Genomic DNA, 16,453 nt, shown 5'->3' with positions numbered 1-16,453 from the left:
TCACTACTAGGCAATTAGATGTGTTTTTCCATTGTTTCTAGCTTGTCCTTTCTTATGGGCAGCTATACTTGTACCATACCTTGAGTGATTAATTAGATAGCGGTTTCATAAAAAAAAGTGTGTGATCAACTACAAAGATGGGTTCTTGTTAGAAGATTCACAATGTATATACCAAATGCCACTGTGATCCCAAGGAAAGAGAGGTGAAACGAGCCAAACTTACAGCCAAACTTACAGAGAATCTGGATGAATGGGGAGTCCGGGTCATGCTAGAGTGGGGAGAGGCGATCCATCCTGAGTCCTTGCCTCATGAACCAGGTGCATACTTGGCTATTCCAAGACTCATGCCAGCTGCTAGGAGGACTGTAGGGTGAGCCTCGGGAGTCTCTAGGGGGCCATGGCATTGATCCTATGGTTTGGAAGAGTGCCTCTACTACCATGGGTGCTGCAGCAAGCTCTGCCAAGGTAATATCATGTGGGACTGATGGTTTGTTGCGTATCATACAAGAGAGTATCATGACCTGAGGTCTCTCTATCTTCAGACATTTGGCCGCTGTAAGATCAGGTGCCCAAAAGGGTGCTCCATACATCAATGCTGGAGTGACCGAGGTATCAAATAGCCACATCTTGGTCCTCGGCTCCTGGAAATGGGCCTAGAAGAACTGTCTCTAGTGACTCCCAAGTACACATGAGAGTGCAATCTCCACTAGGCTGCCCATGTAGGAGGGACACAGTCGAGATATGAAAACAGGGGATCTATTGAAGACCATAACCTTGCTTTTTCCTCTTGTTGGCCGCACTAGGAAAAGAAGGCTATCTCACACAATAAGGAGAGGGGGAAATAAATGCACAAGTGGTCTGTAATGCCAAGTGGGCTCGCCACCACTATCTTTAAGAAAGGGACCATGCCGCCGGATCCCCAATGAGGAAGGACTTTCAGCACTTTCTCATGCAGTCTCAACCACCTTGAAGCTGCCCCCACTGACCTCAGAGGAAATGAATGATGTCAAGCCAGATGCTCCGGATAGACTCCGCTGGCTGAGTGAGGGTGCCTTCGATGGCTTCGTTGCATCAAACTCTCCATACATGCCATGCGACTATATTACTGCAAATCTCCCATCTCTGGCTGGAACCTAGAGTCCAACGACCTCTAGGTGGAGCTAGAACAGGCAGTATGTCATAAAGGATGACAGGAACTGCGTGATTAGATTTCATTTATTGGGACTGTACATATAGGATACCTAGATCACAACACATGAGCCACTCTCACACAAATGATAGTACTACATGGATACTTTCATGAGGCTTACATAGGATGGTTTCATACTGAGGGCCAGATATCTTGACATATACATGTCACATGCCATGCAGATTACAGTGGGCCAGTCGCGGGTGTCATCGCACCGCGTTTGAGGATAGAGACAGGGAGAGCCATGGAGAGGAGAGGATATGCACTATGTGCCAGTGGAGGACGAGTCAGAGCACTTGATATGCAGGTGCACCGTATATTATGAGATTCGAGGGAGGTTCCAGTGTCTCTTCAAAGAGGGGTTTGGACGATTAGGGATTACCCATATCAGCGGTGCCTAGCCTCTTCCTACTAGAGCTTCATCGCTAGAGAAACTCACTGACTAGGGAGTTGAGACCCCATGGGAGACATCCACCTCGGCCCCAAGTGACCATCACTCAGTTCTTCTGACCATGAGAGGACACCACACAAACCGGAGGTGACATGCCTGAGCCACACATTCTTTTATTTTTATTTTTTTTCAGAAAGAGACTTCTATTAAGTATGAGAAAAAACATACAACAATCACAGCTATAAGCCGGAAAAGAATAGAATCATAAGGTGATTTCAACCACGGAGGAGTATCATGATGCCATGTAAGACCTGTGGTACTAGAGGAAAAGAAGATGCCATGGTCCCACTCCCGCATAAATATCACGTGCTTAGCCTGTGTAGAATGAGATGAATGCGAGCCGAATGCGAGCCCAAGTAGCCATAAGAGTATGAATGATATCACCCCATATAGTACTAATGCACTGAGACCCAAAAATCTCGACACCCTCAATTGCCTCCATGCATCTAGCTCTCCAAATCTGCCATGCTGTAATTCTAGCAACAATCTCCCAACTGGTGTCAATCGTCTGTCTGGGGGGTGTATAATCAGAGTGAGGAATATCCTGCGATAAACCATGCTGGGCAATACCTCTACAAATGAAAATAACAGAATCTGTACCACTGCCCTCATAAAAAAGCTGCAGACTGGACTGGGAGAGCCAAGCAACTGCCCCCCAAGTCACATGCATGGCTCGGCCACTCAATTTGCCCATAAGCTGGGCTACAGAACCGCAAATCTGCTGTGTATTCCTGTATCCCCATAAACAATGATGTACAGTCTCAGAATCTGCCGCACACCTAGGACAGGAAGGTGCTACACCGAGAACCGATCTCCAGTGATTGGTGGGAAGACCACCATGTAAGAATAACCAAAAGAAATGAGAGATTTGGCTCCTTCTGTATGAGTGCCAAAGTCTATGCCAATATCTGCGCTGTATCACTGGAGAAATATCATAGCTCTCCCAATGAGGCCTGAGAGTAGGGATCCTATGCATCTGTTGAGTGAGGACAAGCTTGGCATTCGGAATAGTGAAACTGAAAAAAGGAAGGCTTTTCAAAGGATCGAAGGCATCAATCCACTCCCACTCTCCTGGATCCAACTGAAGATATCTGATAGGACTGCAACCATATAACCACAAACACCAAGAGCCATGAGTCACTATTTGAGGAGAAGGGTCAATGAACCAATGCTTCCCCGAACGACCAACAATCCTCACTAGGCTAAGCCTAGTATATGGGATGATCTCCTCCATACTACATCTCCTCAAACTCCCTCCAGGAATGATAGAGTAAATGATGCAATCTGTAGCCTCCTGGTGCGGGAGAGCAATGACCTGCAGAGGTATGCCTATCCTTGAAAAAACTCCAAGCCAACTCGGATGATAGTCTCCGTGAAAGGTCCCAGAAAGCCACTCATGCAAAATAGCTGCATCAATTTGATCAATACGAATGCAAGAGCCCCTAAGATGCTGAATGGATGCAGCTCTCCGATCGTCTGAAAGACTCTTAAAGGTCTTCCAAGCAAGAACTGTGTGTGCACATCTCTCGTATTCTGACCACTGCATATAACGAGATGCACCAAGTGGCCGACCAGCCTCATCCCTAATGAGCTCTTTCCACATAATAGGTTGGTGGTCAGCCTCATCCAAAGACCTAGGAGGCCTTTGTCGCAGAAACGATCTCATGCTTCTCCATGCTCTGACAATGGCTGCAATAAGAGGGGAAGATGGTGGCCGGAAATCAGCCTTTGTGAACAAAAAACGTGTGCTAGGCATCCAGTCTCTCTCGACCCTGGGTGTACATCTGGAAATCTGAGACAAGAAAAAATCCTTCCAAGACTCGGTGCCTGGTAGGAAACCTCTGACCACAAGTTTGCAAAACAAAGCCCTGCACTGAACATCCGGATCGATAATATTCAAGCCCCCCTCTTGAAATCAATCAAGAAAGTCTTAAAAAAAATCAATTTGGCCCTTTTTCCATTTTATGTAAACCTTGCTTAAATCAGAGTCATTAATCCTAATTACTTTATTATTTTTAACAATTGAGGGTGCAAATCTAGCATTGAAGTGTTGCTATAGCATGTTAAAGCATCATTGATTAGAACCCCCTTGTTTGGAAACCCTAAAATTTTCAGGGCATTATATAAAAGGGATTAGATAGTGGTGTTGGAAACTCTCCTCTGTTAAGACCTTTCAAGATTCATAGCATATCGTGGCTATCCACATGTTCATTGAAAAGTTCAATGTGGAAGGTTTTCACACCTAGCAGACTATGCTGAAGTTTAGTCTCATGAGGGAGGGTCTTTGGCCTATGTTCTGGATGTCTGCTGCTGTGGTTTAAAAAAAGTGCCTTAAGATGATTCTAAAGAAAACATGCTGGATTGCTGCTACTGTGCAGGGTATCATTACTAGCTTACAGTCCTTTAGCCATGGGACTATTATCTGGGAAATATCTTGTAAAAGATGGAGGGCCATGCAATGCTAGGCTGAACCTTTATAGAGGTCTAGAAGACTGAACACAATAAAATTTGTTTTTTTTTTTGCAATATCTTTGAGATCAATAAATTTTCGGTTTTTCTGAAAACGTACAGAGGTCTTCAACATGCTGTATTTGCTTTTTAAATTTCTTATTTTGAGATGGTTATTCCTTTTCAGGTCGATATGCTGAGGCAGAATGCCGTTACAATCTCAAAAAGCCTAATGTTATACCCGCTGTTAAGGTCATACACATTCACCTGTCATTAAACTTGCTTTTCCTTTACCCAAATTGTAGATCAATCTTTTTCCACGAAAATTTATAGGTGTGGATAACAATTTGCAGGTAAGCCTTTATATGGAAGGCCTAAAACTTATTTCCAGATGTTGGTCCTGTGGGATCCCTTAATACAGCTATTGTGTTTGGCACTCACAGCTATTTCTTTGGGTGTGTAGCTGCTAGTTCTCTTGGGTGCAGTAGGTCCTCATGGGCTTGGGCCCAGAGCATACAAAATCAAAGCCAGGGGTGGCTGAGCCTTAAGTGAAACTACAAATCAGCTCTCATGTGGAGCAACATGTAGATTCCTCATGCGAGGTATAATCAAAAGATGAGAGGGGAGGCTCCTTCTCCGGCTGGCAGGTCTTGGAGGCCAATCGATGTGATGAAACTCTAAGCTGACCAATAGCCACTCGGGAGCCGTGTGGTAAAGAGCCCTCCATGTATCTAGGCCTCTCTTTAAATCCATCATCAGTGATATTCATGAAGTGATCTCTGTAGTATAGCATCTTCAGTGGAAAAGGCTGTGTAGGCAATATCCATGTCTCTTGTGTATAGAGCTGCCATAGGTCCTGTCTCAATACTCTGTTCCTCTCACTATGAGAGAGACGGATATGTGGTGCATCCCTGTCATACTGGAATGGTGGTAGATGATCCATGTCTAGGCCATGCTGTGAGGACCAATGTGTGACTTGTGCATACCATGATCCCCTGTCTCCTGCCTCAGCCAGCTGTCTAGATGGCTCAAAAGCTTTGTATGACAATCTGTCCTGTGGCATCTCTCTGAATCTGTCTAGCAGGCATATAGTTTGGAATATGGCCTCTACCATCATAGGAGGCGCAGCAAACTCTGCTCGGATAATGTCATGAGGTACCGACGGTTTGTTGCGTATCATGCGTGCCATCATGAGGGCCTATGCTCTCTCTATCTGTGTCCACCAATGGGTAGCAAGCGCCCATACCGCTGCTCCATACATCAGTGCCGGTTTGACTAATGTGTCAAATAGCCACCCCTACGTCCGGGGCTCCTGAAAATGCACCTGGTGGCACTGTCTCTCTAGCATAGCCAATGCTGCATATCCCCGTGTCAATCTAGCTCTGGCTGCTTAACCCATGGTGAAGCGCGTGGCTGCTCTGCAGAGAAGATAACCCCTAGGTACACGTATGATGTCACCACCTCCACCTCCACCTCCACCTGGTGTCCTGCGAGAGTGAATGTCAGCTGACTCCTGCCTTGTCTCGATGTATGAAAGACCATAACCTTGGTTTTCCCAAGGTTCACAGTAAGACCCCTCTGTGTGCAGAAATCATGGAGTGCATGTAGATGCTGCTGTAGACCTCCTGGAGACTCAGACACTAATACAATATCATCAGCATAAAGCATAATATGTACTGAGGTACCTGCTAGATGAACTCCATCTCCGCCTTCCCGTGTAATGAAGTCAACCACCTCATCAATGTATAACCCAAATAGCGTGGGGGAAAGTGGGCATCCTTGCTTCACACCAATGGTGCTAGCAATAGTCTCGGACATACCTCCTGGACATCTGACTCGCCCAAAAACCTGCTCATATAATGCATAGATGCCCCATGTCATATCTGCTGGTATGCCAAGAGACTGCGGGCACTGAAAGAGCCTCTCTCGTGGTACTGTTTCAAATGCCTTGCGGAAATCCACAAAGCAGCAATAGAGCTTTCTCTTCATCGCTCTGGTCTGATCAATCATACATCTCAAAGTGAATACATGGTCAGTAGTAGACAAAGCTCTCCTGAAACCTGCCTGCCCTGATGAGCGTAAACGTGCTCGCTCACCATATAAGCTAAGCTCTTGCTCCAACACTGCACCATAGAGTTTGGCCAACACGTGGCCAACCATAACCGTCTTGTAGTTGCTCGGATCGAGCATATCCCCTGTTTTGTGGATCGGCACAATGGTGTGCATCGTCCACTCCGCAGGCAAACCCTCTGCTAGTGCCCTGTTAAACAGGTGTGCAAGAAAAGGAGCCAAAGAATCTGCTGCATATATGAGATGCTCACCCTGTAGGCCCATATGGTTGGCGGCCCGTCCATGCTGTAGGCGGCGGATAGCCTCCTTTACCATCAAGTGGGTAAAGAAGCTAGCTGTGGTAGGTCAAGGCTCCTGTGGCTGAGGTATAGGTGGCTACTGTGGGGCGTGGTATAGGCCCTCTGCATATGTGTGCCATGTCTGTGGGTCTACAATGGGTGTCGGTGTCCAGGGCTCTCTGAAGTGTTGCCATGAGATAGGGCTATCTCTACTCATGAAGAAATGGAAGATCTCTAGCTCCTGTATCTCTGCGAAGGCCCGCCTTTTGCGGCGAGTAAGTCTCCTCATCTCTCTCCTCGACTCCTGCTGTGTGATGGCTCCCAAGGCTCTCTGTATGCGGAGCCGTGAGTATAGGGCTTTGCACTCGTCATCATACCATCTGTTCTGGGGCATAGTCCTAGATCTCGCAGGCTCTCCTGAGTGGACACGATTTGGGAACCTCTGTAATGCAGCCGTGTGTAGGAGTGATGCTAGCTGGGCTGTAATGGTATCCATAGGTGCCAGGGGATCCATGAGTAGGAGCCCATCCTCTACTCTGCCAGTGTATATGTCTGCCATGTCATGTGTGAAGTAGATGGTAGTGTGTGACATGTAGCATAGTAGCTTTGAAATGCGTTTCAGACCATATGAAATGGACCAAAACGTTTCATTTTATTGAAACATGCTTTTTATCAACTTTTTTACTCCCAAAAAAATATCAGTGCATCGATTTTCCGTTTTGTGGCACACGTTTTGATGTCTCGACTCCTCCTGTGTACAATGTACCCTGTACTGGCCGACTCTGAAGCTATCGGGTCATGGGGGAAAGTGCCAAGGTAAGCCTACATTGAGTCGTGGTATTTTTATCTTCTTTTTGCATATGCTTCTGTACTATATGGGCTGCTGTAGCCTGTTGCATGTAGCCTTCTACCCTTTTTTTTTGGCATATGCTTCTATAGGTTGGACTGTGGAGCTTGTGCAGCTACCGCCTATGGCCCCATAAATACTATGGGTGTACCATGTTGGCAATAGTTATTAGGGTATAAAATCAGGCTTTTTCCCTACAACTAAAATGGGGATTTTTACCCATAACCTATGCAGGGTCTCAGGCTACAGGCAACATGGTATTTCTCTTGCAACTTTGCAAGATGCCTCGCACACAGGATCCCTTGTGAAGCAATGTCACATGGGAGAGCAAGCTTATAGGCTCAAGCTTAGGAAAATGGAGGTGCAATTTTCGTGCAGAGGTGCATCCGGGCAGCATTACACGGTTGAAGGCACACTTGACACATACAAAGGACCATGGGGTGGGACCTTGTAAGGCCGTACCAAGGCACATTTATGAAAGCCTCAAGGCTCAGAAGGCTAAGGAACTAGGCCTTCCTGTTGAGGAGATCGTGGATCTTGAGCATTTAAGAGAGCCTGCCATCACTGTGGAAGAGCAGGGATTCTACAGTAGGTGACATGCAAAGTCAACGTCATTACACTTTTACTGTTGGGAGTAGCTCTAGCTCAGCACCTCGAGCAAAGAGGACCGCTTTACCTTTGTTGAAGAAAGGGCATGTGAAAGTAGGGTCTCAAAAGGCCGCCATGAAGTAGGCAACAAGGGAGATAACCAAGCTTTTTGTGTAGTGTGCAGTCCTTCAAGATTTTGCGGACTCCTTGATGGAGGACAACAATTAGAGTAATGTCACGCATAAATTGTGAGTGGGATGGTTCCTTATATGAGACCTTGCGTACTACACAGCTTCGGAAAGGGAAGCTAGTAGTGGAGATAAGAGATGGAGCCGCTTAAGGCTCTACTTGGGTAAAGTACGGGTGTACTTTGATGTGTGATGGCTGGTCTGATGTGAAGTAGAGGAGTGTTTATAACATTTTGGTCTCCTTATGCAAAGACACTATGTTTATTCGTGCCATAGATGCCTCTGTGGCAGGGATAGTGGTGATAGGGGAGTTCATCTTCAAGCATATACGCCAGGCTATACAGGAGATTGGCCCAGACAACATTGTGCAGGTGATAACAGACAATGGATCAAATTGTGTTTCCATGGGAAGGATGCTTTAAGAAGAGTTCCCCAAGATTGTATGGACACCCTGTGCAGCACATAGCCTTGATCTGATGATAGAAGATGTGGGAAAGCTGGATTGGGTGAGAAACATTTTTTCTGTAGCCTCTAGTATGGTGAATTTTGTCACTAAAAGGCCGAAAGTGCTGAGCATGTATAAAGCCAATTCTGAGCAAGAGCACTGTTGTATCTCAACACAAGCATACCTTTTTCCAAATCCTTGTTACCGTGCTTCTCATTGAATGCTTTAATTCTCTTCTGACTAGTCTTCTCATACCACTTGATGGCCTCATCCCTATCCAAAAGAAGAGAGTGCAGGCTGGTCCATCTCTTCTTCTCTTGTTCCTCGAGTGCTAAATCATTTGCAACATAAAATCAAGTAAAGGGAGCATGATATTAATAGGCAACACACACTCATCACCATACACCAGATGATAGGGAGTGAATCCTGTAGCATTCTCTTCTGCAATACACTATTAAAACTTTCCACAAGCCCATTGCAGTGGGGATAATAAGGAGTAGTAAACCTGTGCTTTATGCTCAACATTTGGCAAGATCCTTCATCTGTTACATGCATTCTTGTAATGCAAAGTTTCCATGATTCTGTTTGAGAGATTTTTAAGAGTCGTGCAATTGTCGTGTCTACTTTCTAGCTCTTCAAATCCTTTTATCAGTCATACTCTCATGCATTCAAGGAAAGTTGTGTTGTGTATTATGTTTTGTTTTTACCTGACATTCCAATCACTTAATACTTTCTGACGAGATTCTTTTTATTATTTTTTCCAGCAGGTCTAGAATAGTTGATTTAATAACTCATTGGTAGTCAATTTATCATTCTTAAGTTTTTAAATGCAGGCTTACGTGGAAATAGCTCAGCGGCATAGTCTTAGTCCTGTGGCACTAGCTATTGGTAAGCAAGTTACACTTCCTTACTTTATATTGTTACATGCAATTTTCTTATAACTATTTGTAATTCACATAAACCTTGAAATTGATGTAAAATTTCATTAATTTCTGCATGCAATGAAGTAAGATGCCAAACTTTTTCCAATGCCATGCATATTATAGAGCTGAGAGTTGGCACAAACTGTAGGGTGCCTATAGATGTGTATACTGCCTGTGCTTGTGAATCTTCATGGATTTTTAAAGGAAATATCTTTTCCATCTCCCATGTTTTGTCTATAGTCTCTTTGGTTAAGCCCACCAAGGCCGGCCGGGGGGGGGGGGGGGGGGGGGGGGGTGGGGGGGCATGATACTAACTTGAGTGAAAAAGGCTGACTTGAACACTAGAAAAACTTTCCGACGTTGAGACTAAACGGGAAGAGTAGGGGGAAGGCCCAAAACCAAGGCCAGGCAGCAGGCCAAGGCAGGGCAGCAAGAAGGAAGAAAAGGGAAGGCACAGCAGAGGGGGCCACTGGTGGGCAGCAGAGGGGAAAGGTGGGCAGCAGAGGGAAGAGGAAAGCAGGCAGAAAAGGGCGAGGCAGGGGAAGGTGGGAAGCATGGGGGGGAGGAGGTCACATCCAACTGTCTCCAAGCCCATGAACAGACGCTGTCCCCAAGGTTATGGTGCTTGCTCGTGACAGTGAGCTTATTGAGGTGCTGCTTCTGGGACCTAATGGTCCGTTAAAGCAATGTATAGAGATTGCAACTAGGCCTGACCCCAATGTTACGTGTTGCTTTGTAAGATGATTTTCAGAGGATTTTTTCTTGGCATTGAGCCATGGAAGGACTTTGTCATCCAGCAAGTTACGAGGTGTACTGTGGCTAGATATACAGCTTGCATTTTATCCTCTCGGAGGCAGAGCATCGGTCCCCATCCTCCCCTTTGGTTAGATCCCTTCTTTGGGCTTGGGATTGCATGAGGAGGTTCTTGGTTCACATACCTCCGTGGTCAGTCAAGGAGGCTAACAGACAGCCCGCTATGTGGAATGACTTGATTTTGGATGAGTATGGTAGACCTCTTGGGGCAGCTATGCATATTAAGTGGGGGGGTGGCTTGGAGACTCTCTTTCCCGCAGTGCTGGATTGAAAGAGGCTTAAAAGCCTCACGGAGGATCAGAGAGAGGTCCTTACGCATTATCTAAGGGGCACTAGTCAGAGGATTGTGCAGATTGATGCTGCCATAACCAACCACTAGCTCACAGGGACCTTCTTGGAAGGGCTTCATCACTTGTGTTCTGGAGCTTTCTGGGGGGCAGGTGTACCTCTATAGGTTATGAACCTCCCCGTGCCGGGAGAGATGACGTACCAGTCTTTTTCTCTGTACAAGATGGATGGTATTTGGAGAGATTTGACATGAAGGATATCACCCAAGGGCTCGATGGTGCGTCCCTAGATGCTTGGAGCCTTTAGTTGCATGGTGGATGGTGTGTCCCGTGAGAGTTGTTGGCCGAGTAGGAAAGTACTGTTATATTGATCCTGCCTTCAAGGATGATCACAGATGCATGGAGCCTTTTGTTGCATGGCGGATGCCCTATTAAGTATTTGCATTTGGACCCCGGTGAGTGGGTGTGGAGGGATTACCAACCTGATGAAAAGCATGCCTTACTTTAGTTATACTGTGTGGAACACCATGTATCTTGTCTTGGGATACATTCAGAGAGTCCCTACTCCTAGACCTCATTGGGAGGAGGTTGTGGCATTCTCAGAGGACACATATATCCTCCTTTATTTGGCTTTCTCTACATGGTGGCTTCGCCACCAACCAATGGAGATCAGTCATCGGTTTAGCCCAGCATCCCCAAGATGTGCAGGAGCTTCAGAGACAATATACCATTGCTTATGGGAGTGCAAGGATCTCCTTGGAAGGATGCTTACATTTCTTTTCATGCTATCATTTGGCTGACACCCACAGCTCAATTATAAGGGGAACGACAGGGACCAGCACACAAGTTGGATAGTGCATGGGAGATTATTTGCTAGCACTGCAGGCTAGCACATTTGGAAGGCCACATGCACTGTGGCCATTGTAAGCACTTTGATTTATGAGTCATAGTGCATTTGCAGGATTTAGAGTGATATCATCCACACCCTCATGGCCACTTGGGCCAGAATCCAGGGATCTTCCAGGGCCGTGGAGAGTAAGTGCTGCCAGTTTATGAGAGTGGAATTATGGCATCTTTCTCACTACGACACATATGAGACCTTGCTGGAAGCACAAGGCACCTAATTGGTTAAAAGTTCTCCCTTGTTTGGTTTGAAGTCTCCCTTTTGTATATTTTTTCGTACTTAATAGAAGTTTCATTTCTGGAAAATAGGTAACGTTACTTGCATTTTACCTCTTCCAAAATGAAGCTCTAGATGTCTTGAGATAACTAGCAGATTGATGCCTTTTAATCTGTGAAAGATGAGAATCTAGTTGTTGTATCAAACAGCACCCCATATGATGTGATACATCTGGGCCCCATAGGTCATTATCCAAGTTGAAAGGCTCAAGACCAATGAGTTGTAGCCTTGAAAACATTCAAACAGCACCTTTTTTTGCGAAGAGTAGAGTCAAAAGATTATCAACTGTCCAAAAGTAGATTTCAGCCCCCTACAGAGGAAAGGTGCAAAGAGGCGTGCTCCCTCCATGGCTGGCCAATCTTGGAGGGAGATTACATTACAGGAGGGAAACAAAGATGCATATAAAGGGGAGGTTTAGTGGTTAATAGAGCCATTAGGCTAATTATAGCATATGTTTATAGGGTCACTATATAAGTTAGTTCTATGGCTTAGTTGAAGGGGGCGAAGGGGGGATCAATGATCAATCATTCCATCCTGGACTCGTTGCTTGGCAGCTAATACTTTTGCAATGAAACCTGAGGGGTGTGTACTAGTGGTATGGTCGTGGGTGCTTAGTGCATGTGTTTATGTCTCTAGACGCCTCTAGACCCCCAGCTCGGGGGTGATCCTAATGAGCTCTAGGGTTGGTTGGTGAGGTAGATGTGAGGTTCCTTGTGTTCCTGAGTGAGAAAGCTAACGATAGGTGGTTTTGCAAGACGTGGTCCTTACATTGTTATCAGAGCCAGACCGATTGGTAGTGAGCTTTTGAGGAATGGTTTGATGGTTCTGAAAGTGCTCTTTTGTCGGTCGCTTTGTTGCCCTTGTCTAGGGATCTCCACAAGAGGCTTCCACATGATTTGAACAAGGAACTAAAATAAAATCAGTTGCTCCTCATCTGGGTTCAAGTCGGCCTTCTTTTTCGATTAGCATCATGGCTAATCATTCTCCCTCGGCCGGGCGAACCATTGTTTTTTCCGAAGACGAGCTCGCGGTCCTCCTTGCTGAAATCGAGAAAGACTCCAAAACGATCCTCATTGCCAGAATCTTTGGATATCACCCTTCCCGTCTCCAGGCTCGGGATTGGGTCCTGGCGGCTCTGCCTTCCGACCTCGCTCCACAATTTCGAGATGTCAGGTTGCTTGGAAGAGGTTTCTTCTAGGTGAATTTTGATTCCGAGGACGCAATCTCAGAGGTTTTGAAGGGCAGCCCTTTGCCATTGGGCCCGAGGAAGGTTTTTTTTCTTCCCTACTCCAGCTATTTTGACCTTGTTGAGGAAGACCGGAACTGTTTCCCAATTACTCTCAGATTCCCAGGTCTTCCTCGCGCATATCGGCCTATGCTAGAGGCCATCGGGTCCGCCTTTGGGCTGGTTCTTCAAGTGCTCCCCCTCCACGCTTTGCCGACATCTTCTGCCGAGGTGGTTACTGCCTGGGCGGATGCTATCCCCAGGGTCATGGTTCTTGCCCATGACTGTGAGCTTTTTGAGGACTATGTTTTGCTTCCGGGCCCTAGTGGTCTTTTGAAGCAACGTATGGAGATTGCAGCTGTCAGGCAAAAATTTGAAAGGTGTTTTGGGCTTGTGTACATATGGATGCATGGCATGTATAAAGGCTTTGCCCTGAAATGCCTTGGCAGATGTACAGGGTGGATGGTTTTGCTATAGGCTTGTACAGGTTTGTCCGGAGCGTGGTCTGCTGGAGATGATATCAGCTGTTCGGTCGCTTGAATGTGTATGCGTCCCAAATAAATGGGCACTAGCAGGTTGTATTTGAAGGTGTGTGGAAGCATGGGGGGCAATTAATAATTGAAGGGGCCAACGTTGCCTTGTAGATGGTGTGAAATGTCAAGTTTGGATGGGCGTATGCATGGTAGGATAGAGATGGTGCAAAAGCATTGGATGGAAGAATATGCTGAATTGGATGGTGGCCATATTTTAGGCCTTTTAAAAAATATACATTCACGTGGCCAGCAGAAAAAAAGCCACATGGCCGCTTGCTTTGCAGCCGACGCCTTTGCCAGCACAACGCCTAGAAGGTTGGCGAAGAGAAAAGTATGGAGGGTTGCCGCCTTGTAGGAAGAGAGACTTCTCTGGTGAGCGTGGGAGAGCGAACAGAGAAGAGGGAGCTGAAGAGGGCTTTGATGTTGGCGTAGTTGCTGGCGACACACACAGAAGTGATGGGCTGCAGAGGAAGTTGAGGGTTGCTGGTGGGGCGCCCTCTGGAGAGAGAGAGAGTGGTCGGGTTCTTTCTGGTGTAGTTGGCGCAGCACGCAGGCGCAGGGGAGAAGCCTTGCGTTGGGTTTTGAAGCGTTCGCTGCAACTGCTGAAGAGAGGTGGGCGACGTCGACTGCAGGTTGGAATGAAGGAAGTGGTGTCTACGTGTGGTGGGACCGCTGCTGGATGTAGTGGGAGGAGAGAAGAGTGGCTGGCGAAGACAGAGGGGAGCCGCCACTGGAAGGACTGAGGCTGGCGTGTGAAGGGCGCCGAATGCATGTTGAAGGAAGGTGTTGTGCAAGCGTGGCTACAGGCGACTGGCTGGGAAGTCGCCTAGCTGAAAAGCTTTGGTGAGCTGTTGGAGCAGTAGTGGGGCTGGTGGTACCGACTCCTGCGAACCAGAAGAATGAGTGCAGTGCAGAGAGTAGAGGTGCCGACTTGGGTTTTTTGAAGACAGGGAGGTGGTCGCCTACGACACCTGGCTGAGCAGAGCTGGCGAGAGCAGAACAGGTTAAAGTGTTGATGTGTTCATGGTTGAAGAGGCTTGGTTGTCAGACGCAAGGTTGTAATTCCAGAGGCAGTGAGGCCGTGGTTGAATTCCCTTGGCAGTAAATCCAAGCCCCAGAGTGTTTGTATGGTTGTGTGAGTAAAGCTTCTGTGTGGGAAGAAGCTTGTATGAAGTGTTGACTGGGAATTTAATTGCTGGGTGTTTACTTTGATTATGGTGCCCCTGTTTTGTGCTGTCTTTCTAGTGTGGGTGGTGTGGTGAACCGTGAGAGAAGTGTTTCAGCCGGTGGCTGGTGGTGCCCCCGTTGGTGTTAGTGTTTCCAAGGCTGTTGGAGGGACAGCTATAGAGGTAGGTGATTCCGTGTCCGGAATTTCCGACAGCTTTCCGGTGCCCCCACTGAGGAGAGCTCAGGGATTGTTGCAGATTTTTATGATGTGGTCTTATCCAGAACTTCATGGCAAGAAGGGTGAAGATGTGTTTGACTTCTTGGAGCAAATGGAGTTGGCATGCATTAGCAATCATGTTACAGATGAAGAGCAGGTTTTGAGGCTAGTAAAGATTTTCTTGAATGAAGATGCCCGAAGCTGGCTTAAGGATTTTGAAGCACAGGATGCGGCATATGAGCTACATGGTGTTTTGACCTTAGACAAGTTGAAAGAAGGCCTTTTGGAGCATTTTCAACAAGCGGAGGAGCCTAGTGTGCTTTGGCAGCAGTTGAGCATCTTGAAGCAGGTCCATGGGCAATTACTGGACAATTTTGTGAAGGTATTTACATGTTTGTGGGGTAAGTGGTGTACGACATTGAAGTAGGAAGTTCCTCCTATGTTTCTGAAGAAGAGCTTGTTTATTGATGGTTTGCTACCTCATTTGAAGGTCAGGGTTGAGTTGAAGAATCCCAAGTCATTTGATGATGCAGTTAGGGTTGCTAGGGAAAAGGAAGGCAAGATTTTGAAGCAGATGGAGATGGGTATTTATCCGTATGAAGGTGTTGTGTCTGCAAGGGATATGCATGTAAATTTGGTTGGGGTGTATAAGAGTCCTATGCAAAGTTTGATTAGACAGGAACCTCAAAGGCCTATACAGGTGCAAAGGGGGATGTTCTATATGCCTTCTGATTTTTTTCCAAAGTCTTTAAAGCATGTGAAGGTGGATGAAAAGCAGGATGAGGAATCTAGGTCAAGGTTTGAGACTTTTGCAGATGAGGAGTTGCCAGTGGATTCTTCTTTGGATTGGGACGTCATGGCTGTCCATAACAGTGATTTGGAATGTTCTATTGAAGATCATTTGCATTCGGATCTGGATGACATGCATCCACAGGAAAGCAAAGAGGATGATGCCTTGGGATTGGCTGATGATAAGAAGGAAGAGGAGTTGGATACAGAATGCTTTGAGGATGATTCTTTGCCAGATTCTACAAGGGAGGAGATGGGGCAGAGACTTGTGGTGAAGTGAAGACGGTTTGCAATGCAGATGTGGAGAGCATGGAGGAAGATCCTATTGTTACGGATTTTCTTGGACAGCTTGATGGTGGTATGGTACCTGCAATGAATGATGTGGATGTTTTTCCATTTGATGCATTATGTGCTGGGGAGTCTTTGGACGATGATACTAGGGGGGTTGGCAACATTCAAGAAGGTATGCATGTAGATTTGTCTGATGAAGAGCGTTGTGATGTGAGTATTGTGCTTGAGGATGATATGTGGGAAGTTGCTAGCCTTGATGAACAGGAGCCAGAGATGGACATGGATGCAAACATGGTGGAGAGTGTAACTAAGGCTTCTTTGCGTGTTGCTGAAATGCTAAAGGCAAAGTCCATGGATGACAAAGATTCTGAACCAGTTGAGTTGGAAGTGCTTGTGGACACTGCTGTTGGAAAGGATCTGGATTTTTGTGTGCATAAAGGTCAAAATGTTGGAACCTGGCCTTCACTGGTATTGATGAATTGGTTGCTAGATGTTGCAATGCCACAGGTTTTGAAGACAAGGAG

The 16,453-nt window shown here is 46.4% G+C and overlaps 1 protein-coding gene across 2 annotated transcripts in view; it reads left to right on the top strand.

The window, feature by feature from the left end:
* The window catches only part of LOC147612080 (uncharacterized), a 108,345-nt gene that overhangs the window by 66,802 nt on the left and 25,090 nt on the right, over positions 1–16,453 (top strand). For both annotated transcript variants that reach the window (XM_086783947.1, XM_086783946.1), the window contains exons 9-11: positions 4,019–4,122; positions 4,276–4,340; positions 9,338–9,392. In XM_086783947.1, coding sequence (XP_086640073.1) covers positions 4,019–4,122; positions 4,276–4,340; positions 9,338–9,392 — 224 coding nt within the window. The remainder of the gene's footprint in view (positions 1–4,018; positions 4,123–4,275; positions 4,341–9,337; positions 9,393–16,453) is intronic.

This window comes from Cibotium barometz, chromosome 46 (assembly GCF_041138505.1).
Source record: "Cibotium barometz isolate CiBa-2024 chromosome 46, ASM4113850v1, whole genome shotgun sequence".
Classification (NCBI taxonomy): Eukaryota; Viridiplantae; Streptophyta; class Polypodiopsida; order Cyatheales; family Cibotiaceae; genus Cibotium; species Cibotium barometz.
The sequence above is the reverse complement of the archived record's forward strand: the minus strand, read 5'-3'. Positions and strand labels throughout refer to the sequence as shown.